The sequence below is a fragment of the Coffea arabica genome, chromosome 6e, assembly GCF_036785885.1.
Source record: "Coffea arabica cultivar ET-39 chromosome 6e, Coffea Arabica ET-39 HiFi, whole genome shotgun sequence".
Lineage (NCBI taxonomy): Eukaryota > Viridiplantae > Streptophyta > Magnoliopsida > Gentianales > Rubiaceae > Coffea > Coffea arabica.
Window position 1 is genome coordinate 30464908 of NC_092321.1, and position 19479 is coordinate 30484386.

The window sequence follows — 19479 nt, forward strand, 5'->3', positions numbered from 1 at the left end:
TATGGCTAAATTTTGGTGGGGAAGTAAGGAAGATGAAAAAAGAACACATTGGATGGGGTGGCAGAAATTAACTGAGGTGAAGGGTAAGGGAGGATTGGGGTTCAAAGATTTGCCAGAGTTTAACAAAGCCATGTTAGCAAAACAGTTGTGGAGAGTGATAACCAAGCCAAATCTGATGGTTAGTAAGGTTCTGAGAGGGAAATACTTCAAGGGAGAGTCTATATGGAAAATGAAAACTAGAAATTCTGACTCCTGGATGTAGAAGAGTGTGGTTAGTGCAAGGGAAGTGTTGGAGAAAGGGGCTAGGAAAAGAATAGGAGATGGAAATACATTTAATATATGGAAGGATAGATGGCTGTTAGATAAGGATCATGGTAAGATAATAACTGCAAGGCCACCAGAGTGTCAAATACAAATGGTGCAGGAGTTAATACAAAATGGTGAATGCAATAGAGCAATAATGCAGGAAATTTTTAATGCAGAGGATTGTAAAAGGATCCTAGCCACCCCCTTAAGCTTATATGGAGGAAAGGACAAACTCATATGGCCTTATAGCAAGTCTGGAGAGTACTCAGTAAGGTCAGGCTACATGGTGGCAAAGGAACTGCAAAAAGAGAGGAAAGGAGTAGTGGTGCAGCAAGAGAAGAGTAGTAGAAATGAACAGGGAACTGAGGTGTGGAAGTTTTTATAGAGCCTGAACATAAAATATAAACTCAAACATTTTATATGGAAGGGCCTGCAAAATATATTGCCAGTAAATGAGGTGATCAGAAGAAAGATTGGAAGAGGTTCTGAGCTGTGGGGAGCAACCTGAAACTCTAGAACATATGTTCTTCTTTTGTAAACATGCAGAGTTGATTTGGAAAGCTTCACCAATACAGTGGGATGGACTGCTAAAGTTTAGGAAAAGCTTTTGGCTATGGTGGAATAGTTTAATGGTGGCAAAGGAGAGAGATGCAGGAAGGGAACACATTTGTCTCACAGTGAACTTACTATGGCAAATATGGAAGTCTAGAAATCAAGCTCAGTTTAACAGAGAAAAAGCATGCCCAGGGAGAACAGTGATGAAGTTAGTTCATGAATGGAATGAATATGAGGCAGCTCAGCGAGTAGATAGAGAGGATGAGAAGGAGGAAAGGGACCAGCAGGAAGTACCGACAGAGTGGTTGCCTCCAACAAAGGGGTTTGTTAAGCTGAATATAGATGCAGCGTTAAGTACGGCAACAGGGAAAGTAGGGTGGGGAGTGATTGCAAGGCAAGCAGATGGAGGGATCCTGAGAGCTTGGGCTGGCAGTGGAGAAAGATATACTGAAGCCATGGCGGAGGAAGTTAATGCAATTCGAACAGCACTTATTAAAGTTGGAACAATGGGATGGAGAAAGATTGAAATCCAATCAGATTGCAAGGGAGTGGTGGAAAAAATCAAGACAGGTTGTAGGAAGGACCCGAAGATTGGAGCAATCATAGAAGATATCCTTAGGTTGGGAAACCAATTTGCTGAATGTTACTTTTCCTTTGTCAGAAGGGAAGGGAACTGTGTGAGTCATCATTTGGAAAAATTTGCCATTCAAGTGACAATTGATGTAGATTGGGAAGAGTCTTTCCCAGTTTGGTTAGTAAATTTAGCCAAACAAGATGTAAAGCAGTTGCTCAACCTGCAACTTGAGTGTTAATGGAAGCTATTATCGTTTTGGAAAAAAAATAGAAATTTGTTTACTGCGATTCTCAATGTCACTTGAAAGCTGATCAACCTGTCGGCAAATGATACTGGGCTTGTTTGGATTGTAGTTTGTAAACTTTTATTTGCTTGTATCATTAACATATTTTTCAATAACTTTTTATCTTACATCTATCATATCAAAAAAGTGCTACGATATTTCTTTTTTCAAAAAATTATCCCAAATAATCTACTATCATAGCTCAAATTTTACATTCACAACAAATTTGATTAAAATGACAAAACTCCCTCTTTCAAATCCAATTGGCATTTTGGCTTAAGATGGACAAGTTTGAGCAGTTAATACAAAAATAGCTGTGAGAATGAAATTTTGGTTTTAGCATTGGCAGCAACAAACCTGCCCAAATATCAAACGCGAGAGGAAAATAATTTTGATGGCAGATAAATGTTGAAGATATGGAGGTAGACTTTGCAAAAAATAAATATTGTTCCAAATTGCAGTTTTACTTTACTAGGAGTAGGCATAGTATAGCTTTGATTTACCTAGCGAATTTTCATCATTGGAGTAGACCGTATGTAGAACTTGACTATATTCTCCCTTGATCTTTAATTTAACAAGCAGCATTTTCTCATGTACAAGTGTTTTACTTCTCAATGATTCACTAAATTCAAAGCAATAGTAGACTAGATAAATTATTTCCTTTCAAACACAAAATTTTACCATTATCTGCAGAAAAATCCAGTGAACCACTTTGTGGAGGAAGCTGCAGCAATCACAATGGGAATGATGATGGCCAGAGAAGCTCAGTGAAAGGCAGTGGAAATTCAATCTGACTACAAAGCCTTAGTGGACATGATCATGTTGGAAAATGACAAGGAATCCAGAGGAGTTGTTATATTGGATGATATGGGAAAAAGGTTTGTTTGATCAATGTACTTTTTTTTTTCTTAATAGGCTAGGAAACATGTGTATACACAAGCTAGTGAAATTTGCTGTTAGGCTTGTTAGAAATGTAGATTGGAAAGGGCATTCTCTCATGTGGTTCAAAGAGAGTGCGCAAAATGATCACTTGGATAATAACCCTCTTGTAACTGGTATTGTGGTATCAAGTTAGAAATGAAATATGACTTACTTTTCAAAAAAAAAATCCCATTTTATTTTACATAATTTGAACACCCCGCAACGGCTCAAGTACTCTTACTTGAAGCATCCGATCACAAGCAAATCCCCAAATCATCCTTCAACTTATTCACTAATCCAGTTTTAATCCTCCATCTTAAAAATAGGACATTATAGTTCTCCAATAAAATTTTTTTAGTCAATTGGTACCTATGTGGCAGTGCAAATTTCTTGGTAAGGGTGGCAAGCTGTCAAATAACTCCTTCCATCCCCCGTCACTAGCCCTTTTTTCCGTGAGGGAAGAAATCAATCTATCATATTTACGGGACAATTTTATCATTTATTCTATCTCAAAATATTCAACAAAGATATATTCAAATATTCAACCTTAGACCATTCAATGAGTTACAAATACTAATAACTAAAGAAGATTAGCAACATGTTAAAATCATGAAAATGACATTAAAACATCCGACTGAGATGTAATAGGATCAAGTTACAATTGTATGTTCACAATTATGTTATTAATTATATTATTAAATATAAAGAATTTGATTATAACTAAATTATTATATTATGTATATATATGTATTATATATGCCTATAAATTTAAAATATATATATATATATATATATATATTTTTTTTTTTTGCGAGAGAGAGAGGGCTGATATATGTTGCGCGATTTTCTCCCTCGCCCCATTTCCACCCCTGCGGGGCAGGTGCCCGAGCCCACCCTTATTTCTTGGTACTTCCACCATCGAGACTTGTTGGAAGGGTATCTTCATTTGTTCATGTCGGTCGACCTCTGACCACACCAAAAAACCAATAAACAACTAAAAGTCACTCCAAAATTGCAAAGAAGATTGAACCCCCTTGTCTTCCAATAAAAAAGGAAAAATTTCCATACGTTAGAACAAGAACAGAGGCAATTCTTCCACTTGTGTCCAGAAATCTCTAGACATCATCAAGTTTCATCATATCCTCATCACAACGAAGAGGAAAAGTCAATAAAACCACCTTAATGGATCCGCACTTTCGGTTGCTGTCTTCACTTCCAATTGGGTTGTATATGATAAGAACTACTTTGGGTCAAGGTCAAAGGTCAAGTTCTGGGTCGATATTTGATGCTATATGCCCTATGAAAATTTTACGGTAAAAATCTTAGGAGTTTTGTTTCCAAAACAAATTGGGCTTTCAGTTTTCAAGGATCTGGGGGCTCGAAGAAAACTTGGTTATGAGGTCTTGAGTCTTTGGCTCTCGATAATAATATCCTTGACATTTTGTTGCAATTTGTTGGATGATTTGCATTTTACATTTCATGAGGATTTGATCTATTTGAGTGAAGGGGAAAAAGATCCACTGTTGATTGGATTGTTCAAATTTGGCTAAATTCTGCCACTAGATGTTGTTGCTGGAAGTGGCTGTGGTGGCACAGAATAGCAGGACGAGTTGTGCTACTGCAAGTGTGTATTCTGTGGGTGCTAGTCATGGCTGCTGCTTAAAAGGTTTTAAACCAGTGCAAAAGAGATGAAAATAAAATGGAAAAAGAAAATAGAAAGAGGGAAATGAATTTCTCAAAAATGCAAAACCATTTGGGCATTTTCACTAGATGCAGTTGCCAGAGGTTTGGAATTTTTTCGATCGGAGGTTGAAGACAAAGGGGTTAGGTGATGAAGAAAATGGCCAACGTATTCATCCACTAGGGTTCACGCTCTTTTTCGTCTTAGAAACTTGTTCAATCATCTTTCTATGATTTTGGGGTGTTTCGTCAATGTTTTGGTCAGATTAATGGTAAACCCACATGAATAGATGAAAATACCCATCCAATGTGTCTCCGATGGTGGTCAAATTTAAATTTCTTGGCTGTTCCATCACATGGGGACCAATTTGGTCCAAAAAATTTCATTGGAGGACCATAATGTCCCATTATTTAAGATGAAAGACCAAAGCTGGATTAGTGAATAAGTTGAAAGATGATTTAGGAGATTTGCTCATCAGATCACACTACAAGAAAAAGTGATTTAGTTTAGTGGCATTAAAGTAATAAATAGAATTTTCAATTGTAATGCTATGGTAAGATATTATAGTCCCATCTGCTGTTATTGTTTAGTAACACTTTACTAGTAAGTGCCACCAGATAATGACGTTTACCATATGCATATGGCTACAATACAGTAACTTTTAGTACCGCTTCGAAATTTACAATTGTGACTTACGTCCTGTTTGATAACTCAATTCAATAATTAAATTTAATAGATTCAGATCTTAGTATATTCACACTGTTTGATAATTAAAAATTGAATATCTGAATTAATTGAGTGGCACTGAATTTTCTAGACAAACTTATTCCCAAAATTAAGTGATGAATTCAAATATATTAGACTTAGTACTTAACAATTTAATAACTTAATGAATTCAGACTTCTAATTTCAAACTTCAGTTTTATTAAACGCACCTAAAACTAAAGTTTAAAAATCTGAAATCTAAAATTTGAATCCATTAAATTATTGAATTGTTAAGTATTAAATCTAATATATTTGCGTGTATATCACATTCAATAGTAAGTGAATAGTTTATCAATTAATTTTAGAAGTTAATTCTGCCTAAAAAATTCAATACTACTTAATTAATTCAGACGATCAATTATTGGTCATCAAACGGTTTGAATATATTAAGATATGAATTCATTAAATTTAAGTGTTAAATTGAGTTATCAAACAAGACCTTAGTGTTATGACCATGTCATGCCATTAAATTTAATAACTTTACATATATTCGGATGATACGTGACTTAACATTTTTTTAATAAACAAAAGATTTGAACACAGCCTCCTTCCTTCTTGGTAGATTTCGATTTGCCGTTCACGAATCCATTTTCGTGCAAACACAAATGGCATTAGTTCCCTTATATCTAGAGCTGTAAACGAACCGAATCGAACCAAGTATCTCATGTTTGAGCTCTGTTCGTTAAGCAGTTCGAACAACGTTCGTGTTCGTTCGTTAATTTTCGAACTCCAAACCTGTGTTCGTGTTCGGTTCGTTAAGTAAAATTCATGTTCGAGTTCGAGTTCGAGTTCGGCTCGTTTAACATAAACGAGCCGTTCGCGAACATGTTCGAAATGCTCGAATCCAAATTATTTTATGCCTTAAATATGCCATGCAAATTATTAATCATTCTAAAAAATAATTAAAGCACTAAATGACTAAATTCTATTATTCATTAACTATATAACTAACATTAACATAAAAACAACAAATAAAACAAAGAAATTTGCCCTCCAAATATAAAAGTCCAGCCATAAAATTAACCCTAAATTTGTTAAATGATAATTATGTCTATGTTCGCGAACGTTCGTTAAAACTCGCGAACATGTTCATGTTCGCGAACGTTCGTTTAGCATGTTCGCGAACGTTCGTTAAAACTCGTGAACATGCTCGTGTTCGCTCGATTATTAATCGAACAAAAAAATTCGTTCGAATTCGGTTCGTTTAAAATTTCGAACGAGCCTTTCACGAACACGAACGAGTCGAAACGAACCGAGTTACCGAACAACTCGGTTCGTTTAATAGCTCTACTTATATCAGACCCAAGTAGAAAGGTAGAAAGGTACTGGGAGTCAACAGCCGTTGATAATCCGTATTGTACAACTAGAACACGAAATCCAAGTAACGTGTGGCACGATCCCACGAAATCATGACATGATTTGACCAAAAGACCAAAAACAGCCCCTCAACTGTTTTACTAAGTCAAATTGGTCCCTCATTAATAATTTTGGCCAATTAGATCCTCCAACTATCTTCTTTGTTGCCAATTTAGTCCTTGTTTTTTCGCAATGGATTTTTTGTCCCACCCTTTATGTCACTCTCTGTTCAATTTTTAATTTATTACTTTTTTTTTATAAATATCATATTTTAATTCTTTTTTATTTTATTAAGATCTAATAATTATTAACTGAATAATACACAAAATTTAACAAACTTAAAAAATCAAAATACATAAAAAATGAGATTTTTATGATTTTTTTGCTATAGTTTTAATTTTCTACTATAGATATTGAGATTGTTGTATTTATTTTTTACTCATTTGATAGTTATTGGATCTTAAGGAAATTATGCGAAAGCTTTACAATCTCAAAAAAAAAATGACCGAGTGAAAATAAAAATACAACATACTCAAAAAAGTACTGCATAATAGAAAATACAAAATATAGCAAAACAATCATAAAAAAGTCTCATTTTTTATGCATTTTGATTTTTTGAGTTTCTTGAATTTTGTGTATGATTCAGTTAGTAATTATTAGATTTTAAGGAAACAAAAAAGGACTAAAATATGATATTTATGAAGGAGAAATATCAATAAATAAAAAGAAGAATAAAAAGTGGCACAGGAAGTGGGGACAAAAGATCTGTTGTGCTTGTTTTTTTTTGGACAGTGCACTTGTTTTCTCCAACAAATACTGGAAGTCTACATCATAGACTGAATTTAAATGCATTAAGAACACACTTATAATTGGAAAAATGGAAAAAAATATAAATTAAGGGCAACAAAAAAATTTCCAATAAAACATGGAAATCGGGTTTACGTAAATTTCTTCACCATAGAAAGATTGTCATGGCCATTCAAATTTTGATGCATAATCTCAATTATCAATTCCATGCATTCTAATCTGTCTCTTATCAACAAAAAACGTAAAATTCTTCTTTTATTTTTTTAATCAAGTAAGATGATTTTCAGTTTTAGTTTAATATGAGTTCATTTTATTTTCAACCCAACTTAATGATTCTTATTTCCGTAGTTTAAATTGCTATATTAACTTGTTATGAGCATGCGCTTACTTAGCAGTGAAGTCAAGACCCATAATTATATGGTGTAATTACATATACACAATCCAAACACACTCACAGTGTTATGTTGCATATCCGTTCGTATGAAATCAGTGTAAAGCTACCAACTAAAAAATTATCTTCTACAATTTCGTGAAAGAATATTACACAGACAAAATCTCACATAAATGTGTCTCTGTCCATGTGCACATGTCAAATATCAAGTGGTACCATTTTGCCCTTTCAAACAATTTCTATCCCAGCATTATTTGTTGATTTATAGGGAGTGTTGGATGTTTTCATATATCAGTTAACTTCAAGATCTCCGCCGCAGTTATTTATTAACCATTCAGAGGATGAAGTTTATTTGGTTTTTCAGAAATTAGGCAAACCTACTATGTGGCATGTACAACTAATGCTGTCGTATGGTTCAACACGATGACATGCTTATTTGGTGCTGCTGAAGATATAAAAAAAAAAGTTATTCTCTTTTTATCTCCTTAAACTATAATGCTACCGTTAGTTTATCCTTTAAAGTTATTTTTAATTAATTTACTTCCACTGTTAAGCCCACTCAACATGTTGTAAAATTTTAGACAAAGGTATGGTTTTGTCTCATAGCACTATTAAAAAGTTATTATCACTTTATCCTTTTAAATCATAGTACTATCGTCAGTTTAGCTCTTAACGTTATTCTTTAGATATTTTATCTGACCATAAAATGAACTCAGCATGTTGATAATTTTTCAACGAAGTACCCTTCTCTCATATATAATTACAAACATAAAAATTGAGCCTTTTGTTTACTTTATGAATATTAAGGGGAAAAAAGGAAATGGGTGAGACAAAGACAGAAACTCATTTTTGAAAAGAAGGAAAATAAAGAAGAATCCAATAGTATCCTTATTTTAAGGTAGCTTGGCTATGAGGTGGAAGAGCAAGGAATGCTTTTAAAACAATTAGAATATTGGATTTTTTCTTATTTTTCTCTATTTTTTTTCAAGATTAGTAATTCTCTCTCTCTCTCTCTCAAGAGTGCATGAACAAAAAAATGGAGAAGCGAACTTTTGATTTTTTATTTACGTATTAAAAAGAGCAAAAAAAGGAAAAAAAAAGACCATTTCAAATTTTTAATTTTAATTATACAAGAGAGGAACTTACTTCTAAATCTTTTTGCATTCTAAATCTTTTGACTTTGAGTTAAAAAGTTTCATTATATTTGACGGCCAGTTTTGAAGATAAAGTGATTAAACAATAATGTTAAGAGGACATTAATAGTAAAACAAAAGTTGGGCGGGGCGGCGTGGGGGTTTTACATGGATAGCGGTTAACAAACCGATCAGTAGTATTCAATGGTAGTAGTATTCAATGGACAAGTTAATGAGTCATTTTGCATTGGTGAACTAGAATACGTGAATGAAAGAAGCAACTTGTTGGGTTTACAAACAACTAATTTGGTGGTAGTTGATGGGTTCGTGGTCTTAAACAACTATAATAAAAGCTCTATAAATTAATATTCCATAAAAGCTCTATAAATTAATATTCTATAAATTAATAACCTTCATTAAATAATAATTTTTCGGTCTTGATTTGGGCTAATAAACTAAATTAATAATTTTGATAAAAAAATAAGATAATAATTTTTTTGAAAACCTTATATAACCCTTTGATCACATTCATATCATAAATTAATAATTCACTAAAATTACATATCATATTTTTCTAAAATATGAGTCTATTGTTATGTGTTTCTTTCAAAAACCCATTATTGCAAATGTTTTTGAGTGCATCTGGGGTTCTCTCTACTATATTCACGTACTATTACTTTACACATTTGATTAGTCATGATTGATTAATTATGAATACCATTTTGATGAAAAGCTATAGTTTAATAATAAGATATGCAAGAAGGCTTGGTGTGACAGTCCCACCTTCCCCTAAGGCGAACCAAAGGGGTTAGCGGACTGCCTGCCCAACTCTCGCCAGGACTAACGGTTCAGTTTAGAGCGATCTAATACGTTCCGGAACTTACAAACGCGCGTAAACAAGTCAAAATGTCAAAATAAAAAAAATAAAACCGGAGTCGGCCATGAATAGTAACCGACCCGTCAGAACCCAACCAAATAACAAGCAAACATTCACATCTTGAAATTTAGCATTTACAAGCCAAAGTGGCATACAAAAGTATTCAAAAGTGGATATATACACGGTTTGCCAAATCAAAAGAGAAAACGCCCCAAAAATACATTTAGGGTTTCAATCAATGAGCTATACAAAAGATATGTCCAACTAGCTCAATTCGGCAATCAACTATCAATTGCAGCCCAAAAGTATTTATTTTCCTGTAAGGAAAACAAAAGGAATAGAGTGAGCTAATTGCCCAGTGAGATAATACCACTCAATCATCAAAGTTCACATAAGCATAAAGCTTTTCATTTCAATTCATCAAAATAAGCAAAGGCACACATTAATGGTGGAGATAAAAAGGATACGGGCGGCTCTCAAGAGCCCTTTTCCTCGTTTGCATTCTTGATCGAACCTCATTGACTCTCCGTCAATGTTTAAAAGTAACCAACCGTAGACTCCACGTTACTTCCATTCCTTCCACCCAACATACCCCTACCGGGCCCGAACTCCAAACACTAGTGTGAGAACCCGTAATTTCCCATTTTCTAGGTTTTATTATTTTCATGGCTTGTTTTCTGCATTTTCGTGAGTAGGAAAAATTTCTAGATATTTTTAAGGAGCAGATATAGTTTTTAGATGATTTTTCAAGTATCAAATAGGTTTTGAGAAATTAAGAGCGTATACCGGACGTGGGACCCACTAGTGCGAAAAGTTCGGAAAAATTCGGCCAACTAGGTTAAGTTTTGGATACTGGAATTAATTTATCGGGTGTTAAGAGATAAGTAGAGGATGCTAAATGGATTGGTATGAGAGAGACAAAAGTTAGGCAAGTCATTAATGAGGTGACAAGTGTCACCATTTGAGTGGGTTTACTTTATGAACACTATTCATGTTCTTACCATTGACCAAATAAATCAAAAAAAATAACCAAAACTTTACCATTTTCTCTTCATCTTGGCCGAGCTCCTTGAGCAACAAAAGAAAGAAAACTCTTCAAGTTTTTGGCTTCAATCTTGCTCAAGTTCAACAATCTAACCATTCAATCTTGCAATCTCTCCATAAAACCTCTTCACTTAGTGTTAGTGAGTTGATTTGTGGAGTTATTTGGAAAGCTAAGAGGACCTATTGCTCTCTCTCTCTTGTTTCTAAGGTGAGTTGTGTAGAACCACTTTCCTTCCTCTAATGATGCCTAATTTATGATTAGTGGTGGTATGAGATGAAACTTTATGGATTACATCTTGAGTTTTGGTTCAATTGGTGAAGTTTTCTATTTATTGGTGATTTTTCTGTTTTAATATGAACATGATTGTGTGGCTATCTATGATGATTGGAAATGATGTACAAGGACTCTAGGAGGTGGAAAAAGTGGGTAATTACAACCAATTTCTGTTTTGGAAGCAATTCTGGAAAATTAGGGTTTGATTAAGGTACATTCTGCCTGGTTTTGTATCTCATAGTTAGAGGCCGAATTGGCCTTTGGTTAAAACATGAAAGTTGTAGGGAATGATATTTTAGAGGTGCCTGCAAAATTTCAGATCAATCGGAGTAGTGTAGGATGAGAAAAATTGAAATTACCCTTGCTGTCCTGGTTTTATCCGACAGTAAGAATTGCGACTGTAATTGATTGTTTTGGTTGGAATTGCTTCGGAATTGGTTGTTGAGGCCTTCTGATGAAATGTATCCCTGTTTCTTAACTTTCATCTGGTTTTGAAATTTCTGGATTTGGACTTGGATAGCCTGATTTATGATGTTTCCGCTAGAATGCGTTCTGTGAATCTGTTTTACGGTTTTGGTGTAGTATCTTGCATTTTTGACATGGTTGCACTCGAAACTGGGTTGAGTGACCTTCTGTAATGTTGTAGCCCTGGATTTTAGCTTCGAAACGGTGTATCTTACACCTTCATCCGGTAATCGTAGTGCCTTGGGTACCATTACCGCAAAAAGAGGTCAAAAACTGTTTTTTTCAGGGCAAAGCTAAATCCATTTCCGGATTTTCTGGTTTTCCCCTAATGCTTGTATATGCTTATGGAACCCTATTTTGGGAATATTTGGCATTGGTTTATGACTCGTTATCGAGTCTCATTGTATTTGTTTGCGTGTTTTAGGGCGTGACGGTGGTTCACGACGTTCCTTTAACGGAAGTGCATGAAATATCACTTTCGAACTTGGTGAGTGTACCACTCACTTGTGTGTTACTATATAGCTTTGATACTTGGACTTGATGAGTTGAATGTTAATTGATTGAAGTGAGAGCGTACTTTATCACTCTCACTTATTGTTATCATGCTATTGAAATGTTATATGAAATGTTACATGAATTAAAAGTACATGACTTGGTGTCGTTTGGACGAGTATCCAACGACCACGATTGTTATCATTGAGCTCAACCCCATTGGTAGTTGATTGAATCGAGCCGGCGAGGGCTTGGTCGTGACAATTAATGAGCCTTGGGAAAAGTTATATGGAATCTTGTAGTATGCGAGACTCTCGATTCCGGTATACTCGAGTAATACCACAGTGCAAGTGTTTGGAGTTCGGGCCCGGTAGGGGTATGTTGGGTGGAAGGAATGGAAGTAAAGTGGAGTCTACGGTTGGTTACTTTTAAACATTGACGGAGAGTCAATGAGGTTCGATCAAGAATGCAAACGAGGAAAAGGGCTGTTGAGAGCCGCCCGTATCCTTTTTATCTCCACCATTAATGTGTGCCTTTGCTTATTTTGATGAATTGAAATGAAAAGCTTTATGCTTATGTGAACTTTGCTGATTGAGTGGTATTATCTCACTGGGCAATTAGCTCACTCTATTCCTTTTGTTTTCCTTACAGGAAAATAAATACTTTTGGGCTGCAATTGATAGTTGATTGCCGAATTGAGCTAGTTGGACATATCTTTTGTATAGCTCATTGATTGAAACCCTAAATGTATTTTTGGGGCGTTTTCTCTTTTGATTTGGCAAACCGTGTATATATCCACTTTTGAATACTTTTGTATGCCACTTTGGCTTGTAAATGCTAAATTTCAAGATGTGAATGTTTGCTTGTTATTTGGTTGGGTTCTGACGGGTCGGTTACTATTCATGGCCGACTCCGGTTTTATTTTTTTTTATTTTGACATTTTGACTTGTTTACGCGCGTTTGTAAGTTCCGGAACGTATTAGATCGCTCTAAACTGAACCGTTAGTCCTGGCGAGAGTTGGGCAGGCAGTCCGCTAACCCCTTTGGTTCGTCTTAGGGGAAGGTGGGGCTGTCACACTTGGTGTTTAGTTATTATAAGAAAACTTCATTTTCATTTATATACATAATATTGTTAATCTAATTCATTGTATGCATTTAATAAAATAGGAGTGGACATCCATCATTTAGTATTCCTAAGTCTTTTTTATCTCTTGATAATAGAAAAATGATATCAATTATCTACATATATTGAAAACATTAATAGAATTAAATTATAATTTCAAATCAAATAGATATGGATTGATTTGTATTCCTTAGCTTTTTAACTTCCTATTATTAATAGAATAATTCATATTTTTATAAACTAAATTAAAACTTTAGTTAATTAAATGAGTGTTTCTTTGAATTGTAAGTATACTAGATTAATTAATACCTCTTTAAATTAATAGAATTTGTATTGTCCCAAGATTATTAATTTATAGAGGTTTTACTAAATGTTGGTGGTATAAGGAAACTATTAAATTAAAAAAAATGGCTAGTTTTTAGTACAATGTTTTTGGTATCATCAGCAAATAGTTAAAACGAATCGACTAATCCTTGAATCCTAGGCCATAGTTTGTACAAACACCCAAATGATTCATAAAACGTTCATACATGTTTTTCTTTAAATATTAGACTTAGCATTTTAAATCATTTTATTAATTACTTCAATAATATATAGTATTTCACAAATTGGTATGTATAATTAGTCAACCATCAAATAACAACGTGTTTAAAACCCAAATAAACTGCACAACTACAAATCATCAAAGAGTAAACAAGTTTTTAATTGAAAAAGAAAATTAATAATAAAAATATTTCAAATTTAACCAAAAAAGTAATATCTTAAGTACATTTTCTACTTACATCAATTTTTTTCTTCTTTTGCAAGTCTTTTGTACTATTACATTTTCTTCTTGCCTCATAATTTGTTTATTCTTCCTTAAATACATTAGTCTAATATAGTGTGTTCATCTTTTATACATGTGTATCATTCTTCTTTTCTAATTGTTAGATTTCATTCACCTCTTTCTTCTTACACATTGGGTTCAAATTGATTTAACTTTTAGTAGGGCTCCCAATTTTATTGTTTGAGAGAAGGAAGGGGAGAGAGAGAAAGGGGGGGGAAGGACTTGCAAACTACAAACTATAGGCAGTTAAAACGTAGCTTAAAATATCTACGGGTATAAATGGAGTTTTACAGAAATGAAGGACGGTGTTTTTGGGTGGATGGGGGGGGCGGGAGGGGGGGTGTGGTTTGCAATTGCCAACTCTCAGCAACATGTAGCTCCACCTGTAATTTGCAACCAAGGTAGCTAGTAAAACCAGTAGAATAATATAGGCTGCCACAAGAATAAAAGTTGTACAGTTATGATAGGGAAAATTGTTAAAAGAGTTTAGGATCATATTACAAGCGAATATTTGAAAGGGATAATTCCAGAAACCTCCCTTGATATTTTTGACAATTTCACTGAACTCCCCTTAAGTTTAAGTAATTACACTTACCTCCCTTAGTATAATAAAGTACCTATAATACCCTCCACTTGGTAGATAATTCACAATATAATAACAGATTTACAAAACCCAAAAAAAAAATCCTATTTCTATCTTGTGTCTATTTTCTCTCTTTTCTTTCCTAGATATTATACCACTATGCCCTCTTTTGATTATTTTCAGTTTTATGGATATTAGCAAATTGAAATTGTAAAATCAAAAGAGGGATCATATCATGTGTCAGATTAGAAGGAAATAAAGAGGATTGCAGTGATAAAGAAATAAATAATGAAATTGATGATTGAAATAGGAAGAAGGATGACAGATGTGGAATTTGTCATGTTTTGTCTATTATCAAGAAAATTTTTGTAGAATGTCAATGATTTGCATAAGGATTTCTTTCATTGGATTAATAATTGTTGGTTATGATTTCATTGTGAAGGTAGAATTTATTCTCTATTTCTTAAATGTTAATATTTTTAAGGACATGGGAGCATTAGAATAGTGGTTCTAGATTAGATCATCTTATACTGGAAAGGTGTCAGGGCATTGAGATTTAATTTGGTGTACAAAATTAGTTGTCAATAGGGGAGGAAGGGAGGTAGGGGTGTGTGTGTGTGTGTTTTTTTTTTTTTTTTCATGATAAGCATTGATGTTGTATATGTAATTTGGGATCTTTTTGAGGGCCACTTAGATTTGGAACTGAAGTTTATGTTTGTGTGATTGTTAGGAATTAAAATAGTGGATTTATGCAAAGTGTAGAAAAAAGTGATTGAGTATATTGTATTTTTCTTCTTTAGTTTTGTGAAAAAGGCAATTTAGGATTTTTGAGAGAAAATCTATATTGTTAGACCTACATTGTTACATAAATAGTAAAAGTATGGAAAGTATATGTAATTTTTAAAACCTGAAGAGGCAATTGTCAAAAACCTCAAAATAGGTTTGTAAAATTATCCCTATTTGAAATAAATTGTATGAGTTTTCCATTTCTTCAAATTGGATCATGGTTGTCTCTAAACTCAAGCACAGTCAATTTTTGAGCAAGAAAATCATGATAAGATCACATGCTTCCTACATGTGACACGAATGTGAGAATTCAGTACTGCACAAAAAGGACGAAACTACAACTACTATGCTTTGCAAACTAAGGCAAATATTCCTCAACTTTGCGGGAAAACTAAAACAGAAAAAATAAATAAAGAAAAAGAGACGCGACGTTTCATTTTTGCCTTAAATTCGCAAATATTTGAACTAGCCAGCTGATTTCATTATTAGAAAAGAATGAGGGCATACTTTTAATTTTCTTTAGTTTATTGTTGGTAGAGAGTAAGAGAGTGGAGAATGGAGATATATTTAGGATTAATTAAGTAGCTTAATTAGACCACATATCGATGACATGTGTAGCTCTGTTCAAGTTATCATATAACATGTAAACTCTGCCGTCGATGTCAAAAATTGCATCAACCCAAGTTGAAGTCAACTGGCCCGCTTCCTTGTTTCAATATGACCTGTTAAAAGCAATGTTTTCAGGACCGGACCGGACCGGCCGGTTCGACCGGTCCAACCGCGAACCGGCCATGCTACCGGTCCGGTCCAATGTCAAACCCGGATGGTAATGGAATCCCGCTACGAACCGCGTGAACCGGACGAACCGCTAAAACCCCTATGAACCGCGAACCGGCGGTTCTCAAATTTTCAAACAATATAACCTCAAATTCAAAATAATAGCAAGAATGGAGACTGCCAAATTCAAACTCGGGTCTCTGAGCCAACAATAAGGTACGTTGCCACTACACCATAGCCCAAGGACGAGGTATTGTTGTGTAGAATTATACTTAACTAAAAAATAAAATCAGATTAAATAAAAAAACCCTAGCATTAAGAAAGTGCAGACGGCACATTTCATTTCAATTTCACTTCCTCCGTTTCTCACTCTCGGCTTCTCCAGTTCGCATCTTGATTTTTTTTTAAAATTTTTTCTTCATATTTCAAATACTCATATTTCTTTTTTTCATTTTTCTTACAAAATCTCATCCTCTCATGGCTCTTTCTTTTTAATTTTCAACTCTCTCTCTCTCTCTCGCTATCCTCTGTTCTTTTGTCACTCCCTTTTTAATCAAACCTCTTTATTTTTAATTTATTAATATTTTCTTCCATCTTTTAATTTTGTTTTTGTCCATTAAATTGAAAAAAGTTAAAAAAGAATTATTTTTCTTTAACCCAAATTATTTAATGTCACAACCACTCACTTTTATCTCATTTTTTGTTTCTTATTAAGTTTACATTTCTATTTTCGATTCTCTTGACTTCTTTCGAACTCCAAATTTTCTTTTTTAAATTGCAATCTCTAAATCCCAAAGCGTAAATTAAAATTTAAGTTCACAATGTCTAAATTCTCATAGACGTGAATTTTGCATAATTTCAAAATATTGTGATATTTTTGGGTTGGATTTAGATATAATTGAAATTGAAATGAAATTTATTTGTTTTAACTTATAATTTAAAATTTTTATTTTTAAAAATCCAAGTTATTAAAAAATAGTAAACTTTTCATCATATAAAGTATTAAATTAGTCCATTACATGTCTTATTTTGTGCATATATATATTTATATAAATTATTTTTTAAAAAATTGATTGAACCGGGGTTGAACCGGTCCGACCGATTGAACCTCGACCCTTTCACTTCACCGGTTCAATTAACGGTCCGATTTTAAAAACATTGGTTAAAAGAGGCGGGGGACCGACTCCATGAAAGTTTCAATGCTTAAGTCAGTCAATATTTTAAAGAAATTGGGCTTTAGAGTGGAAATTTTCGAAATCTATTAATTAATCAAGTGACACGAAATGAATGAAAATAAAACTCTAGCCTTCATTTATAAGAACCCTCATAGGCCTGAACGGGCCTGAATAATCGGAGCAAAATATTAATTTTGATTGGGGCCCAAATGTTTTACGGGATGAAACCCAATTGATATTATTTTAATTTGGGATGAAACCTTGTCAGAGTAAGTAAATAATTTAGGCCTAACACCATCCAAGAGTTTTAATTAAAAAAAATAGTTAGTAAATTTAAGTTCCAGAAAATGACCAAAAATGGTCCCTTGAGTTTCAAAAAAAGAAAATCTTTTAGACTCCCTCAAATATTAAATGATGCAAAATTATCTCTCACACATAATAAGTATCCTAATTTGGTTCAACAACCTATTTACAACAAAATTTTTGACAAAAAAAAAAAAAGCACTTTCAAGTCACGTGCTCATACTTTCAAGGCCAAATAGTAACGGAAACGGGATTTTTAAGAGTTGCAGGTGGTGGTGGATTGGCGGTGAGAAAAAGGAAGGTGGAAGACACGGTAGGAAGGCTTTTTCTGAGGACAATGCTATTTTTGTTCCTATTTCATCCCCGAAAGAATGAGCATATGACTTGGGAACTATGTTGTTTTTGGCAAGCAAATCAGTCAAAAAAGGTTTTGAGATCAAACTGGTACACTTATTTTATGTGAGAGATTATTCAATATTGTTTTATATATGAGGGACCCAAAATGAATTTTCTTTTAAATGTGAGGGACCATTTTGATCATTTTTCCTTAAAGTTTATCGATGTGAATACTTTAGAAAACACTAACCAAAATTTAGTAGCAAAACAGTAAAATAACTTGACACAGCAAAGAGAAGAGGTTAGTTAGTACTTGATAAGAAGTAAACATATAAATTAATTAATTTGCAACACGATATAGTAGGATCATCCTATTATTCATTTTTCTTTTTTGACTTGGGTTGAGCATGTTGATTGCTGTTGTGAGAAAAATGGAGAGTGCAGTATTACAATGACAATAATGAGAGCCAAAGCATTATAAAGAGCACGAAAATGGTAATTTTAATTAATTATTAAACCGCCTAATAGAAAAAAAATTTCCAAGTATTTGAGTCAATCTTTCTATCATATGGTTCACAAATAGCAACACGGTACACGTCTCAATTATTTTATCTCGTATCTTTATATATGTGAAAGAACGGCAAAAGATTTTGGTGTTAGTATTCATGTAATATTTTAGATTTTCGTCATTGCCCTCATTCAGTGTTGATTATAAAAAACTTATGAAGAATTATTAATAGGATTAAATTTTTGTACACTGTCAGTATAAATAATTTTTTACACTAGCGAGTGTAAAAAGTATGTTTACCTATACAAAAAGTAAATTTGAAATTTGAAACTGTATTACATGGCACCTTAACTTTTACTATCGTTTGTGTTTATGAATTTTTATTAATTTGCACACATTTTTTCTTATTAATATTTTACCATAATTTACGTATATTGAATGTGCCTCTGATATTAGTATGCATCCTGGAAATTATAACATACTTGGTTAATGTATTTTGACTAGTACCAATTGCTAATGGTAAAAAAAAAAAAAAAAAAATTCAGCATAATTTTGTCACTATCCGGGAGTATAAGACAGGTACTAAATTCTTCTTGACTATTTTTTCATTTTTATCGCTCTCTCATTTTTTTTTTTTTTTTGGGCAACGATAGAATTTTTTTCGCTTTCTCACCGAACCCCTTTTTGCATTCCAAACGTCAGCAAAACACCTTTCGGCATTTTGCCTCTTGTCGGATGATAAAATCTCTTCATAAAGTCAAAAATGCAAAGCCAACTAATAAACCTCAATCATTTTTTTTTTATTTTTATTGGTCCTACATTTTCTTTTTTAATTGGGTTCCTCTATAAGTTACTTCCATTTACTTTTGCAAGGATGATTTTTCATTCAAAAATGCTGCAAATGGAAGGAGAACTATGCATATTAAACTATTTAATCACATTTATTGCCGCATTATCTGAAATTACAGTTTCTTAGCTGTCTTGTAAATTTGACGCTAGTATCGAACCATTTACTCTAATTTTTATGGATCATCCGTTCCTTTTAGTTAGTGGATTAAGTTGTAATTCTGCAAAGACTAAAATCAACCTTACTTTTTTTTGTTTTTTGTTTTGTTGGGGGGGGGGGGGGGGTGGGGGT

The 19479-nt window shown here is 33.4% G+C and overlaps 1 protein-coding gene across 1 annotated transcript; it reads left to right on the plus strand.

Annotated features, from left to right (window-relative positions):
- The first annotated feature begins 935 nt into the window (after positions 1–935).
- On the plus strand, positions 936–1673 carry LOC113696704 (uncharacterized). The gene has a single exon (XM_027216082.1). It carries the CDS (start codon positions 936–938, stop codon positions 1671–1673), a length of 738 nt encoding a protein of 245 aa, XP_027071883.1.
- Positions 1674–19479: the final 17806 nt, after the last annotated feature.

Excerpts from the sequence above, each read along its gene's own strand:
- LOC113696704 (XM_027216082.1), top strand. The coding sequence starts at position 936 with ATGGTGGCAAAGGAGAGAGATGCAGGAAGGGAACACATTTGTCTCACA.